This window comes from Lineus longissimus, chromosome 5 (genome assembly GCF_910592395.1).
Source record: "Lineus longissimus chromosome 5, tnLinLong1.2, whole genome shotgun sequence".
Taxonomy (NCBI): domain Eukaryota; kingdom Metazoa; phylum Nemertea; class Pilidiophora; order Heteronemertea; family Lineidae; genus Lineus; species Lineus longissimus.
In genome coordinates this window covers 6,851,703-6,867,428 of record NC_088312.1, presented here as the reverse complement: position 1 = coordinate 6,867,428, position 15,726 = coordinate 6,851,703, and the positions used below count along the sequence as shown (strand labels likewise).

The window sequence follows — 15,726 nt, the reverse complement described above, 5'->3', positions numbered from 1 at the left end:
CATCCAGATAGAAATGTGAAGATATATATATCCTGACACACAAGGCTATTATTCGAGATGGAACCGTCCCTTTAACGATATCTTCTCTTGGAGTCCGAACTGTAAGCTTGGGTCTGACTTTGGACTTACTGGGGCGGAACGATGACAAAAACTTCGGCCATGTTGAGATAGAAAAGTACAACGCATATTTACAACAACCAAAGTAGCAAAAGGGGAGATTTAGAAAGCTATCAGAAGAACGATATCAATGCAAACGCGGACAGCTTCATAGTCACGTCGAGATGGAAAATTGAGTAGGCTCCATCATTGAAAAGATCTGCATTTGTTTCTTCAGATGGGATCTACATGATCAATGTCTTCAACCATGCTACAACCGTCAATAACTTGCATCGAAATAAATCCAGGGCCTGTTAAAGCCACGCGGTTTCCCGCGGCAGCTGCCGGTGGTTGTTGCTCTGTGCTGCGGGTACATGTACAGCCATACAATGAATACTAGCGCTGATTCTTGCAATATATGAATATCGATCGACATTTGTTTGCCAACTTAAATTAAAGGCGACCTTGATACTTACACGTACACATAGGGCACGATCCCAAAAAAAACGAAATTACAACAGAATGCGAAACATAGAAACGTCATGAAGAAGAACCTGTCCAAAATTGTCGCGGCCATTTTCCAAGCTGGTGCATGCCTTCTGTCTTCGAGTGCTTCTAGTTTTTCTTCAGTCGGGAAGGCCAATCCTATGTCGCCTGTGGGAACATTCCTTCCTGGTGATCTTTCCAGTTTACTGTCCTCTTGTTTCCGCTGAGACGACGAGATGGAATGGACGGTGGTCTCAACAGTGTTGTTGCTCTTCAATCCGAGGTTACGGACTGCTTGCCGCTTGAGGGTTATCGTCGCCAGGCAGCCAAAGATCAGTGATGTCATCCACTTTGGGACAGGCTTCCCGGGGTCGTGATGGTAGATGGTGAGAATTAAGATAGCAAGGAATACGGCTGCGGCTGACATAGCTATCAGGGAGGTAAGGTAAAGAGCTGGAATAAGATTTGCTATCATCATTAGCTCCCAGTAGGGTACGTTTAAGTTAAAGAAACAAGTGCGAGAATAAAAGGTGGTCATAAGTCGCAGGTTAACAAAATAATGAAGTTGTTCCCTGCCTGATATACCTTGCAGATATGGACCTACATTCTATTCAATCATTTGGTCTTACAAATACAGTAGAACCTCTTTATAAAGGACAACCTTGAGACTGGCAAGTGCTGTCCTTAATAGAGAGGTGTCCTGATGAGAATGATCAAAGTGAATGAAAATTGCTATTTTCGGACCAAAAACAGTGTCCTTGATAGAGAAATTGTCCTTAATCGAGAGGTGTCCGCTAAGGGGGTTCCACTTTATGCTTCAAATACTTACTTATCAGTGGTGTTTGGTCACTCCCGGCGGATTTGGGTACAATGTCGGCAATCATCAGCTGGTAGACAGTAAACGCCAAGAATATCGTGACACTGAACGACACCTTCTCCCCAGATTCCGGCGGAATATAAAATGTGACGGTCACAAGGAACGAAATCATAACGCATGGGGCAAGGATCTGAAATACGTAATATCCTGAGCGGCGCTTCAATGTCACTGACGTGGTGTACAGATAGAATGAAACAGAACTGACGAAGGCAGTGTCTCGCTGGATTATGTGTTCGATCCCGACCATGTTCCATTCAGTGCTATTAGAATAGTACTTAAATTTGAAAGGGGACACGGTTTTTGTTGTGAGTTTCACCCCCTCACCCACCTCGCCTGCCACGAACACTTTGATGTCAACGGTTTGGGTGTCAAAGGGGAACATGGCCATTTTCAAACGACAGGAGACGGAATATACGCCTGGTAGAGTCCAATATACATCGCCGGTGAACCGCACGATCGCTTTGTTCTTTCTGTTTTCCGTTATCGCAGATGTTAATGTGTCAGCGCTGAAAATATAAAATGGCAATGCCAGTAGAGCAAAAATCGTGTATAGGTTTAACGGGTTTTTAAAATCATTTTACTGAAGGTTTACTCCCGGTATTTCAAGAATTGTAGTCATCTGGTGTATTTCTGTAATGTCGTTTTCCCCTCTAAACTGCCCTACCTATTCTGTACTCCTATATCCGGGTACCACAATGACTGGATGGGCAGCGATATCTGTTCTAATCCATCGTATTCATTTGGATACCATCTGAGGTGCGCATCTCTCCAGGCCTGAAAAAAAATCAATCAGTATATCAAATCATTGTTTGAGATGCCTCATTAGGTGTCTACATATCGAATTGGAAGAGACTAGGACAAAGGGGCGGAGTGGTTCGGATCAAATATGAGGGGGCAACATCCTGCGATGATTTCTCATCTTAAAGATGCAATTTTCATTTCAAATGACGGTCCGTTCGCAACAGAGAAGACACATATACTGAAGTTCAGGAACAATGACTCGAAATCAGTAAAATTCTTTCTCAGTAGCTCCACTGGTTTGAAAATACCGGTAACTAAGCACGTGTTGATTCCAAGTGAAATGAATGAGGATTATGCCTACACGTGATTATACCATCACTATATAAAACTCACCATATATATTATTCCGGAGAAAACAAATGTTTGGCGTCGATCATCCTGAAAGTTGGAGGAAATATGAAACATTCTGATGAGGTGTCAACGGCAGGCCTAATCTATACTATAATGCGCGTTGTGGCCGCTAAATAGGAGGCGATTTTTGTTTCAAAATTGGGCCTCGGAAATGCGTCGAATTCTTGCAACTTTTGGCTTCGTAGGTGTGGATCATAAGTAAGAGTGTCACTGAGGGTGTCATACGTCGAATATCTTGGTGGTTTTGGAATAAATAACAACTTTTCAGAGAGCACGTCGACTGGAGAGCTCCGCTCATTCTCAAAAGCATACACAAACTTCACGCATATTCTCCCTGCCACATCAGTATTAGCTTCCAGCACGTATGTAGTGCTATACAACCTGGTCCATGGTGCAGGGTATTAGCAGGGAGATTAATGATTAGCCTATTCTATTTTAGTTCTATTCGAGAAACACTGACCGGAGTGATAAGGCAAATTCTGCAAGGTGGCCTACCGGAACATGCAGTCAGGGTATCAATAAACAGTTATGCCAGGATGGACAAAATATGTACAGTGGCCAGCACTTGCTCTTTGATTTATTCTTTACTGATTGATGTTGTCAGTTTGAATTGCGTTCTGCATCTCTCCATGCGCCTGGCTTTGGTCCGACAGTGGCATTGGGTACGGGAGTGGGTAGGTGATATGCCTAATATGTGAGGCCCCTATTTGGAACAGGACCTGCTGTCACTGGTCTCAATGCATTGTGCAAAATAGCGTACTCCAATCAATCTATTGGGGGTTGCATGTAGATAGCAGCAATAAGTCCCTAAATGCAGTTCATTTCGTGTTTAACCTTTAATAAAACTTCAGTAACGTTAGAAATTTAATGTAGTTCAATCATCGTGCCCATTTAACTATTGTATATTACATTTCAACTTTGCCCGCTCCATGGGTATATGCTAGTAGTGTTAAATGCAGGAACTCCTTGCAGTGTCCACGTGTAGACCTACTGCATTGAACCTTCTAGGTTGCAATTACGTGTATGAGACCTATATATTAATAGTGTATTTTCCCCTAGTGGTCAAAAGCAGATCAAGCTTGCTAGCGCCCCTCCTGATATTTCCTACCTCGTATACCATTGAAATATCGAGAGGCGAGGTATATTGAAAATCAGTGTTTATGTCAGGATGGCTAGCGCGTGATAAGAGTACAGTCATGTATATGCTTTAGTATGGAGGGTGTATAAATGTCATTACTGCTGCTCAGATGGAACATCCCTTACACCAGGATCGGACAAAGGATACTTGTGTGACAGCGGTACTGAGTTTACGTGAATATCATGTCACCTTTGTTGCAACTATTCGATGAACAAGTTGGTTGTTGATCTTGCGATGTATCGCATTTCGAATTTTGTGTTGTCATTGAATCGGTCATCAAATTGCTATTCCAGGGAAGGGAAATCGAAGTTAAGCCAGAATAACCGAGCAAGCTTACCAATTCAACAATCTGCAGGACAAATGTGTAGATGCCGACTTCAATCGCATGAGAATGGTTGGCGATAGGCCGACCAATCCCCGTGTAGCCATCAAGAAGATCCTTGGCCAGCCTTTCTTCACTCGTTAACGGTGCTAGTTGAGTAGGATTGACGAAAACGATAAATATATCAGTTTTGATCACCGTCTCCCTATAAACTATGAGCATATCTACACCGCCTGGTAGCTTACTACAGGATGTTAAAAAAGACTATTGCTTTTTTTATTCTCGAAGGTACGTGCTATCGGTAAGAGATCAAATGTTAACAAAATGAACGGAGAATATCATTCCATGCAATGAACTTATTGGCTATGCAGGCGGTCAGGCATGAGCTTGTGATCTTGCAAAACGAATTCTTCCGTATACTCACCCGCTCTTGTAGTCAAGCTCTGTACACCAATTCCAATCATGTTCATGCCCATAACTAGGGCTATAGCCACTCCAAGTCTTGGTTTCATCATTCGCCGTTATTCGAAGGTTTCCTTTCGTTCCAGTCAGAACACGCGTCAAGTCAATTCTTCAAAGAGGAATCCGTCACAGCATGTCGAACTCCGTATCACCAAAGTTATATCAAGAAATCTACTCGTATACTTTGAGTATCCCTTAACTCAAACATTGACTAAAATGGAATGGCTCACTTAGGCAATATGATGCTGAATTCTATCTATTGCCAACAAGTGGCGATTCTCTATAATGCTATCAATTGCCACGTAGGGATGCTGTCCAATATAAACAGGCTGTTTCCGAAACCCCCGGGATTGAAATCTCTAATCCGGCCCACCAACTACAATTGGGTGTTGTCCGCTCGGTTTCTTTACGCTATAAACACGGCCAGTTTCGGTTCATATGTTATTGGTTACTGCGATACAAATTCAACAAACATGAAGCGGTTTTGTGATGCTATCGTCAACAAACACGGCCCCATTTGTCTATGTTTGCTACACTTGCTCTGGTAAGTGATTGATCAATGTAGTCAGAAGTCAAACAAGGATCCCCGTTTTGCGTGTTGTCAGCAGCATGGTCGTTCCATGGATACGAGTCATGAAAAATGCATTTTTTTTCATAAAGTCCGTTCTTCCCACCAGACTTTTGTTACCTGATAAATACAACCTAAGTGTCCATTCCTATCAGGCTTGGTGTCGGCTAATGTTTAAGCCTATGGTCAAAACATGAAGGACAAGGTCATCTGCTGATTTTCTTCATTTTTAGGCAGAATTTGTGGTCAAGAGTTTATTTTCCTGTCTCCCAGGAGTTGATTTTTTAATGGCGACACTTACACGCGTGTCACATCTACATTAAAATGCGTTGGCACTTTTAAAATTATCAAAATAGTCGTTGACCACTGAAAACAACGAATATTTGACCTATTTCGAATGAACTTTCCACGTGACATTACAAACTTTGGGCCCACACACAGGTTTACACTGAATGCGGTTTGACGCCACTTCGCATGATAAATTTCACATCCGATGTATATTTGCATTATTTGACTGTTGCACGGTGTGAACAAAGCACTTGTGCATGCGAATTCGCAGTTTTGCTTAGTTTAAACGGGGCAAAGGCGGTAGGTTTCCTCTGAATGTGATTTTTCGATGTGTGACGGATTTGACGCGATTCTATTTGGTACCCGACATGCAAAGTGGCCCGCACTTACCGTCGGTATTTACCACCAGTACCGTTGCCATGATAAACATGGTGGTTTTCATGATACCGACGTCCGCGTGTACGTCTGCCAACTCGCGCGGTGTACGGCGGGAACCAACATTAGACGCGATATTGCATTAACTTCACAAGGCATGTGCATTGGGTTGGTGTGATTTATTGCCTAAGCATTCAAATCAAATTTATTTACAGGAAAACACGCATACAAAATGACTTATACAATTTAAAGGGAAGCTATGGGAATGATTTCCCATTCGACCAACAGTTACAACCTTAACATCTACGTAAACTGCGTATTCTTAACAACAACTGTGGCTCTTGGTTTTATAAATAAACAAACATTAATAAGTGAAATGGATGATTTTAATTGCTTATTTTTTAATCAAGTATGCCGCCATCTTGGTGGATTTTAATCTAGTTTCTCCTCCAAACGGAGAGCCAATGACGTCATGGATGCAGCCATTGTGACAATCAGCTGTTCGAACAATGGCGAATGCTTGGAATGACAGCGAAATGACAGATGACAGTTCTTCGATTTCGTCGACGTCCGGCGATGAATCCTTCGATTACAACCGTGCATCAGCAGAAGAACGAGCAGGTCTAGTTCCCTATGCGTTTGAGCCAAGGTACCAGGGCAGAAAAAGGTCTGGAAACTTAGTGGAAACAAGTAGTACTCGCCTTGATGGAAAAACCACACTGCATCCATGACGTCATTCGCCCGGGAGATTTGAACAAACATGGCTCCCGCAAACTGCTTATTAAATGCAATTTTCTGCACTATCTAGGAATATTCATCATATCCTTGGTGTAGTGTATTTGTTTGTCATGTAACTTGGTATGTATTTGTTTAAAAAAATATTTGATTTTGCTGCATCAATTTATTCCCATAGCTTCCCTTTAACCAACAATGATACATGTATATATATAAATAATCAATAATCACAGTCAAAGCTTTATGACTCCGCCGTTCGATAAAAAAATTAAATATTAATATTTGAATTTGACAAGTTCCTATTGCGTAAATATGTACGAAAAATTAATATCAGTATTGCCGTTTTCTATACAGCTTTACAAATAATAAAATAATATATTAAACCAAGTTTCAATACATTTGCAAGCATGATAATTGCACTTTTACATTGTATATAACTGCATTTTTATTTTTGAAGTTCTGGATCATCAGCGATTATGAACGCCGTAACCTTTTAAGCTGTCAGAGACTAGATAATTATCTAGTCCATTTTTGATGAGAAAACGGCTCTTCAAAACACAGAAGGTGAAGACAGTGTCAGTCCAGAAACCAGCGTCCGCAAGCGCCGAACAGCCAGGAACTTAATCCCGCTAGCGACAAATGGCTTTTATGTAAGATGCCTTTACAACCTTACACCGGTGCGGAGCTTTTATGCTGTGTTAGACTGCACGATGAAGAAAGACAGGTAAGAAATCACTTTGTTCGTACGTGTAAGACATGAATCCCCATGCTGTAAACACCTACTTCAGCCGGAATCGGACAACGCATGGCCAAGAACGAGCGCCATTAAGCCAAAATGAGTCAAATCCATGTTACTAACCATTTTCCGGCTTTTTTGCTTTCACCACTCAGGAAATGGACTGCAGATACAGCGATCCGAGATAGAATGACATGTCTTCACACATACATGTTTTGATAAGCCCGGTCTAGTCTACAGAATTAAAGTAAGGAACTTGTGTCGAACATTTTCCTATTATGGCACTTTGAGTTAAAATATATGCGAATTACCATAAACATATACGTTTTTGAAACTACATACGCAATCATGATATACATATCTAACATCCTATTCGTGTCATATGTACCACGGAGGTACTGTCAAACGTCCTTACATGTACATACACATGTGAAAAAAACGTTAGAACACTCTTAATGATCAACCATTACCATAGGTGATAGAACACTATATATAAATAAAGATACATACTCGCACATGTAAACATGAACAGGTACCATACACAAACATTTACTCAGTGGACTTATGTAAAATATCCTCACACATCGCCTTAGAACTGCCAAACGGTGTGCATTCAAATGAATCTATAATTGCAACAAGTCTATATACTAAAGTTTGTAACTTGATCCCCCCCCCCCATAATGCGCTCATTTCAAATTATTTCGGATAGCACACTAGAAAACGGTCATCCGGGCGAATGTCGAGGTTAGTCCAATGAACATCAATTCTAACTCATTCCGGAGAATCAGGAAGGTCGTCGTTATCGGAAGCCCAACGAAACTCGATAGAACGATTCGTTGTCTTCTAAGATGCGAAAAATAGTTTTCTAAAGGCTTTTGAAGTCGTCCGTTTATGTAAAATAGGTGAAATAATGTATGTTAACCCATTCGTATGCAAAGATGTTGTCGGCCATGTCACGAGCAAAGACAGTAAAATAATTTAAATCACTACGTTCATCTACAGATATCGTGTATGCAAATATGCATGGCGGGCTCAGCTTAATTGCATACATCAATGGATGCACTTAAATCCATCAATGCGCCTTCCCTGCAGACTCTTTCCAATCCAGTGCATTGATAGGCTCGTACTTATTCGACCCATCCAGGCAGCTGATCGTGACATCATTGTCAGGATGAGCAAAGAACGCCAAGGACTGGCGACCATTTTTCAGTTGATATTCCTTCATCGGAATAAGAACTTGATGTCTCTGAAAAAAAGGTTGACCAAGTTTGACATTTTCGATATGGAAAATACATGCATTTTTTGTTGTGCAACACACGGCACATGAATACAAAAGCATTTTGAACGCGAATACCCCAGCATTCGTTGACTAATGACCCGAAGGGCAACGTCCCAGTCATGTGATGGTGCCACGTCATAATCTTTATTTCAAAATTAGATTGAAAGATCCGAGTCATCTTAGATTATAAAGAGTTTTAATAATTCTGCACACATTTCATGCACCACTTAGAGGTTCTTATTAGTGTGAGCCACAAATATTATTTGTGTTGGCTGAAACCCGTTGAAGATTTACATCAAAGTGTAACACTTGTAATGTTGGCAATCTGTTGCTGATGTAGTATTATAAACAGAAGTCAGTAGCTTACCGGAGCCCGTATTTTATCGGCAGTCCACCTCTCCATGAGTTGGCCAGCCATGACCAGGATAGTGCAAGGCTCTGGTACCACTGCCTTGTACTCGCCAGATTTCAGCTCGATCTAAATTTTAAAAGATGTAATTATCACTTTTTAATAGCGAATCAACGACTGTATCATCATTGACCACAGAATCTCTCAATCAAATACGGGTATATCCTAAATAAATAGATTCCGTTGAAACATCTGTAGGTGTTTACCTTATTTCAGTGTTTCCATACAGCTAGAGAGACCATGACCTTAATTTACATTATAGGGGATAACACCATGTCAACATGTCTTTCAGCGTTCCCAAGCAATGGGGGGAAACTCAAAAACGGAAACACTTAAAAAACATTTAATATGGAGAGCTCTTAAACTGAGCTTATATAGATGGAACTGGAGTGTCGTCATATACAGAACGACAAGAATATTCCAATGGTGTCCAACATAAAGAGTACGGAGCGGTATCAAAATTGTTTGGGATAAGAAAAGCCTTATTCAATTGAAAAATGCCACTTTTACCTTCAGTGATTGGAAAATTTGTAATAATAATTTGCTGCGTTGTTGACAAATGGTTAATGAAGAGACCTTTTTCATACATGTACCAAGAATAAAACGTTTGTACACCAAACATTAATTTTCATACCGCCCTCTGACAAACCTCCATACTGACATGTTGAGCACTTGGACTTAGCGGACCTCTCGTCTTTCTATCATGGTACACCAGCGCCATTTCACTTTCCCATCGTTGTTCTACCAATGAGAGCGAATACAAGTACAAAGGCACTTGGCGATACTAAATTAATTTTAATGCAGTTTACCTCGAGTCCACCAATATTGTCTTGAAAGAGTAACGTAATGGTGCCGAAATCTTTGTGTTCAGCAAGTCTTACTTTGCCAGGTTGAGGTGCTGGATGAAAGAAAACATAATAAGGGAGAGAATGGCAGATGTGCTGGTTGAAGGTCTGTAGACACTGTCAACATTTTCGGTGACATTCTCGGTAACATGGTGACCAGGTGCTGCGTTGCTGAAATTATTGACAGTGTGCACAGAGCATGAATGTCTGGCATCATTTGTTACCGAGATGTTAACGAAATAAATGCAAAGTCAATTTCTCTTGGTGTATTACCGAGATATTGCCGAGTTTTCACCAATCACCAATAGGCTGTAAATCACCAGATCTACGTGTAGTCATGTGATTTAAACAAAGTGGTAGCCACCATGGAATGGACCAAAAGTAAAGAGAACCAGCTGCGTGAACTCGGGGAAAGCTGTCCTTCCTCAAATGCCGTTTCATCCATACGTACGAAGTTCTTATATTATGAGGACCTTTCTCCCTGACCTAACTACTTCAGGAGACAGTAATAAGCCCTCATACTGTTTCCCCAGGCCGTTATCCCCACTCGTTTATTTTCTTCTAAACGTCTTCTTGCCCGCCTGTCAACTTATAGGAGACTCAAATTGCAGCCGAAGCACTGACAATGCACCTTCTCCTCTTACAAATTTACACGAAAACACAAAAAAATTCGTAACAATGATTACTGAAATGTGAAAATCCTCTTGGGTCGCAAAATTAAATTTAGGAAAACCCAAGTTTTGAAATCACCAGCCGTGTAATTTTCGCACAGCAGCCCAAAAGGACAGTGACATTTACTTTCGGAACCGAGTAACACCCTTAAAGCGGTGATCATTTGTTGCCTTTACCACAACGTACCTTCCAGCAATGGTGGGTAGTATATACTCTTGAGTCTCGTCCTATTCTTGTCATAGTGACCCATATTTTGATGGGATTTTGCGAAGAATTCTTCGTCCTAAAACAAGTGCATGCTATCAACTTCAGATTACTTCAGATACCCGAAGTCACATGAAAGAAAGCCAGACATATTTATAATTCATCCGTAGACAACCTGCGAAAATAAATTTCGGCCATTTTGAAAAGGCCCTTTCCACAGGTAACGTATGTTTACCATGGCATAAAAGTAAAAAAAACATGCAAGCTTATTCGAGCAATTTACTTGAAGTTGTCCATTTCTTCCAGTGTTCATTTTATTTTGAACGCTTTTGGTTAATGTCATGGTAAAGTTACGCTGCCTGTGAAAAGGCCTTTCCAAAATGGCCGCAATTTATTTTCGCAGGCCGTCTATTTAGGATTTTTTGGCAGTGATCTTGGATTTTGATGGCAACACTGCATCAAATCTGAAGGATGAAATCATACTGAAAGTGTTCTTTACATTACGCTGAATGTACAGCGTTGGAAGTTGGAAGGCCATTTTTCTTAATAAGATTTCTAACAATGATGTTCCTACCGATGGGGGAAGGATGAACGCTTTTCCGAGAACTTGCAGAACCTTCAGCGACAGCCCTGAGCACGCCTCGAAGAACTTGGCATTGGTTGCACAGAAGGTAGGGACATCAGCGCCACCGTCTTCCGGCCAGGTCTGAAATTTAGTCACAAAATTCAAACTTCAAATAACCATGAGACAATGGCTAATATTTATAAAGACTAGTAAATGCTTTTACTACAGTTTTCTACAGAGATGGCTAGTGTAAATGTACATGAAGTTTAAAGTAAAAGCATTTACTAGTCTTTTATAAATATCAGCCATTATCTCATTTGCGGTGTTGTCTCAAATTTCCGAATCGCGTCGAGTGGTCACGCGTTGCCGATGAAAAACAAACTGTCGTGGAGAAACACTTTTTTCCTGACTTTTATTGCTCATTCCAAGTATGGATTAAAGAAGAATGAATAACTCAAATTAACCCCATAAATACATGATGTTAAATCGCATGGTGCTCTGACCCCAGCTATTTGCAAGGGTTGCCAATAAAGGCACGACCAATACAAACAAAATGATACCTCTCTCATCATAATACTTGCTATAATAACTGAGCTATTTTGATTTTAGTGAAAGGGCAAAACTATGCAAATTCATATATTCTCCATTTTCAGCCTTTTTTCGATTTTTCAAAAAAATAAATTTTTAATCAGCCCGATTGACACATTGTGTTTGTGGGGAATATTTAGTATGGGGAAGTGATGAAATAATTCGGGCTGAAGCAATCCGATAAGTTCAACGGTTAATGAATTAGGGCAAATTCAATTCCCAAAAGCCCCCTATATTCAAAATTAGAACTAAATGCTAGTCTTTCTAACCGATAGCTAGTTAAACTTTCTTCTCTAATCTATATTTGCTCATACATATAATATCACACATTTTAAAATGTACGTTCTTCACAACCGCTCGCTAGTTGGTATAACTGTGCACCAGACGTTTGTTCAAACTTCGCCTGTAAGTGTCGACCTTAAGGAGTGTCGACCTTGATGTAGGTGGTGTGATATTCGGCCTTAATTTTGTAATTTACGAAAAAAATTGTTATTTATTTCTTATCATGTGGACAAAAACTTTTCGACCTCGATGTCATTACATATATCAAAATTATCGGTTAAAACCTAAATACCAGATTTGGATTCAAGTGTACATGTACACTCTTTCTGTTACCGGACTTACCGCTTTGCTGTACTGCGTATAGTTGTAATTCTCTTTGATATCGGTTCCCCTGAAACATAGAAAGTAACGTGTAAATGTATATACACGTATATTCATATGATAATTTTCTGATCAAATTTAAGCTAACAGCCATGACACTGCAGATGTAAAATAAACCGATGCCTGCCTGTCGGTTCCCCTAAATGTAAAACATGTAATACATGTATACTTCATGCAACAATTTTCTGATCAATTTCAAGCGGACAGCCATAATACACTGCAGTTGTAAAAAAGCCACGTGAAATTATTTTGGTTGACAACAAAGTTACATTTTTTTGCCCCTTATACCGCGCATGTAAAAGAATTCAGGCCTCCCCAGTCTATACTTTGAATAAAGTCCGCTCGCACCTGGGCCCACATTTGCTTCGTTCTGCTGTTTTATCAAAGGGTTACCAGGGCTTATCGACCCCCGCGAAACAGTTTTCAAGTGGGTCCATAGGCCTACACTGGTAAGGGCAAATACACGTCATGTATGCGGGTGTAACGTTTTTTGACGTCGTCCATATTCCAGAGTTTCTAAGACAGCTAAAGGAACAGCGAATGTGACCATAACATTTCAGAAGATGGTGACACTGAGCGAAGAAACGAATATCTTTCATTGTAAAATGGAGTAGAGGGTCAGGATAAGAGTGTAGTCCGCCATTAAACAAGGCTACCGCACAATGGGAGGCCACCATTTTTCAGGAACGAAGTCTTATGGGGTTGGCTATAAACTACATGTAGCATCTACGTACCGAGTCGTATACCTCGACTGTAAAAATTAATTAAGGTATGGGGTGAGTGTACTTACTTCTCTCCTGGCATAGGCTTCCAGCCATCGGTGCCAGCCTTGTCTCCAGGTCGTCTGTAGCGCTGCTTCCTCTCATTCGGCAGCATGAAGAAATCAAGTGATACTGACCTTGCGGCGTCCACCTGAAACAAGTGTTATAATGTACATGTATATGTTAATAACATGTATTATTTTATAACGCATTTATTTTGCTGTTAGTGTTACATGTATATGATTTCTCTGTAGATTCTAACGCTTTGTTTTAATTATCATTTGTAGTCACGTCACCTCCGCACGCTGATGGTCAGGGTACATTTCCTAAGACAGATCCCTGCCTGTTTTACTTTCTTCTGCATCTTCTCTCTATCCCGCACCAGTTTATTGTATTTTCCAAACCTATATGAATGTAGTATTCATCTGGCTCAATAAACTGCTTTGAATTTGAATTTGAAATTTGTATTTCAAACAGGAACTAAGAAACCTTTTAAAAGGGACAACCTTGGTATGAGATATGTTGTTTTTTCCTACAAAATGGCTTCCAGCAGGACCGTGACTTCTCCCAACCGGATAATTGAAAAATCGTTGATTGCAATAAACAATGCACTGTGTTCCGGAACGGCCTGTAACCATATAGGCCTGCCTGAAATTCACTAGCCTATTCCAAAACTACCTCGCAACAGTAGCGAAAATCATTATCAGAGATCAGCGTTGGTGTGATACTACATTACAAGTGGCGGCGTCATTGTGGCAAAGACGGGAATTATCCCCCTGGCTAGGTAAACCCCATGCCAATTTATTAGAGAAAATGTTTGTCTTTTTCACCACGGACAACCATTCAACCGCTCCCACATTCGACGAATTGCTACAGCGTTGTTTCTGGCCACATTTCGCTGAATTCTTATGGTAAGGTTTTAAAACGTCCGGCCTTTCTGCTTGCCGGTTAACCGGGAACTTACTTAACATAAACTTTTAGAATTCGGTATTCTTGACTTTATTGACGACTAGTTTAATACAAAACAAGCGCTCACTTCAGACAGTCGCTTCTACAAGCCAGACTCTTTTTCCGAGTCCGGCTACTGCCACCCCGAGGCTATCGGCCGGTGGCGCCAACTCGGGACAGTCTATGGAACTGACCAGACCGCCGGGAATACCCATACGAGTCTCACATTCGGGGAATCAATTCTTGGAAATCCTGGGGAAAATGGGCAGTTTTGCCTCTTGGGATTCCCCACATTCGACGAATTGCTACAGCGTTGTTTCTGGCCACATTTCGCTGAATTCTTATGGTAAGGTTTCCTCGCCGGGAATACCCAGTCGAGTCTCACATTCGGGGAATCAATTCTTAGAAATCCTAGGGAAAAATGGGCAGTTTTGCCTCTTGGGATTCCCCAGATACTCCAACCTTCGCCGAAACCGAATTGTGACCTTGTCAGTTTTTACCATCGGGAATTCCTCTTTCCCTCCAACGTTTTGTCCATTTGGGAATCCCAAGTTGCACTTGCGCTTTCACCGAATCCTTACGGTTTCCAGCCACTACCAGATTCGCCGAATCGTAATACTGCGTCGTACATTTTCACTTTAAGGCAATCTCCAAGCTAGCAAATCATACGACGTTCAATAATTCATTATTTTACAGGTATCGAGCTGGTGCATTTTATTATATTGGGAATTAGCTAAAACTTGGTACATAACTATACTAGTCATTACTACACTAGTATTTGTAAATCGTCACAATGGCAGAACGTTTTTAAGCAATTGGAAATTTTCAATATTTAAACCAACGACGTAGGCCTTTAAGAATGATTCACAACTCCTGACAGGCTGCATGTACAATGTGTGTATGTTAGGTAAAACTCGAAAAAAACCCCACAATGTGTGTCCCAAAACTGACCCTCTCCTAAACCTGTGCCCGTCATTGGTGCCTGAATCAAAGGTTTACATGTACATTCGCAGAATCCTGATTTGGTTGATCATTGAGCACTCACAACGCAGTGTCGTCTTATTATTGCATTTGGTCATTTCCTGCGCCCTTTTTATCGCTAATAAATAATCACAACTTAAATCGTTGCGGAGGAGTCTAAGATCTGAATTTTCAGCGTGATTGAAAGGCTCCAAGCCTCAATATGACGAAATCGGGGCAGTGGAACTCAACTGTTACTTACCAAAGATTGGTCTATTCCATGGTTCTTCAAGTAGACGAATCCAGAATCATTAAACGCTTTCTTGATCTGCTTCACCACATCAAGAACTTCGCCATCAGAATTCAGGGGTGGGGTCCCAAGACGGCAGCAAGAGAAATCTACGACGGGGATATTGGCATCGTCCATGTTTGAATGAAGGAGCAGCAGACGATCTGATAACTCCGATCTGTAGCTCTGACATATATAATGTGACTCCACACGTGATCACCGACGTAGCAATGGCCTGATTGGTTGGCTAGCCTTGTGATGTCAAACTATTTTTAAACCGTTGCTTAAATGTTTTTGGGCTGGAATTC

The 15,726-nt window shown here is 41.0% G+C and overlaps 2 protein-coding genes across 2 annotated transcripts; both read right to left on the bottom strand.

The window, feature by feature from the left end:
• Positions 1 to 21: 21 nt before the first annotated feature.
• On the bottom strand, positions 22 to 4,733 carry LOC135487813 (neuronal acetylcholine receptor subunit alpha-10-like). The gene is made up of 6 exons (XM_064771909.1): positions 4,496 to 4,733; positions 4,087 to 4,220; positions 2,594 to 2,638; positions 2,124 to 2,233; positions 1,412 to 1,965; positions 22 to 1,035 (listed from the first exon to the last, which is right to left on the bottom strand). The coding sequence occupies exons 1-6, from the start codon at positions 4,584 to 4,586 to the stop codon at positions 569 to 571; spliced, it is 1,401 nt and encodes a 466-aa protein (XP_064627979.1). The 5' UTR covers positions 4,587 to 4,733; the 3' UTR covers positions 22 to 568.
• A 1,195-nt stretch (positions 4,734 to 5,928) lies between these two features.
• On the bottom strand, positions 5,929 to 15,696 carry LOC135487816 (uncharacterized). The gene is made up of 8 exons (XM_064771913.1): positions 15,392 to 15,696; positions 13,251 to 13,372; positions 12,422 to 12,470; positions 11,219 to 11,350; positions 10,627 to 10,723; positions 9,733 to 9,821; positions 8,882 to 8,992; positions 5,929 to 8,481 (listed from the first exon to the last, which is right to left on the bottom strand). The coding sequence occupies exons 1-8, from the start codon at positions 15,554 to 15,556 to the stop codon at positions 8,308 to 8,310; spliced, it is 939 nt and encodes a 312-aa protein (XP_064627983.1). The 5' UTR covers positions 15,557 to 15,696; the 3' UTR covers positions 5,929 to 8,307.
• Positions 15,697 to 15,726: the final 30 nt, after the last annotated feature.

What these genes read in the sequence shown, in the direction of transcription:
- LOC135487816 (XM_064771913.1), bottom strand. Translation starts at nt 15,556, where the DNA reads ATGGACGATGCCAATATCCCCGTCGTAGATTTCTCTTGCTGCCGTCTT. An exon ending in ATACGCAGTACAGCAAAGCG is followed by an intron (nt 11,351 to 12,421) that starts GTAAGTCCGGTA and finishes ACTAAATTTCAG; the next exon opens with ACCTGGCCGGAAGACGGTGG. An exon ending in ACAATATTGGTGGACTCGAG is followed by an intron (nt 8,993 to 9,732) that starts GTAAACTGCATT and finishes TTTAAAATTTAG; the next exon opens with ATCGAGCTGAAATCTGGCGA.
- LOC135487813 (XM_064771909.1), bottom strand. Translation starts at nt 4,586, where the DNA reads ATGATGAAACCAAGACTTGGAGTGGCTATAGCCCTAGTTATGGGCATG. An exon ending in GATATAGGAGTACAGAATAG is followed by an intron (nt 1,966 to 2,123) that starts GTAGGGCAGTTT and finishes TTATATTTTCAG; the next exon opens with CGCTGACACATTAACATCTG. An exon ending in TGACCAAACACCACTGATAA is followed by an intron (nt 1,036 to 1,411) that starts GTAAGTATTTGA and finishes ATCTTATTCCAG; the next exon opens with CTCTTTACCTTACCTCCCTG.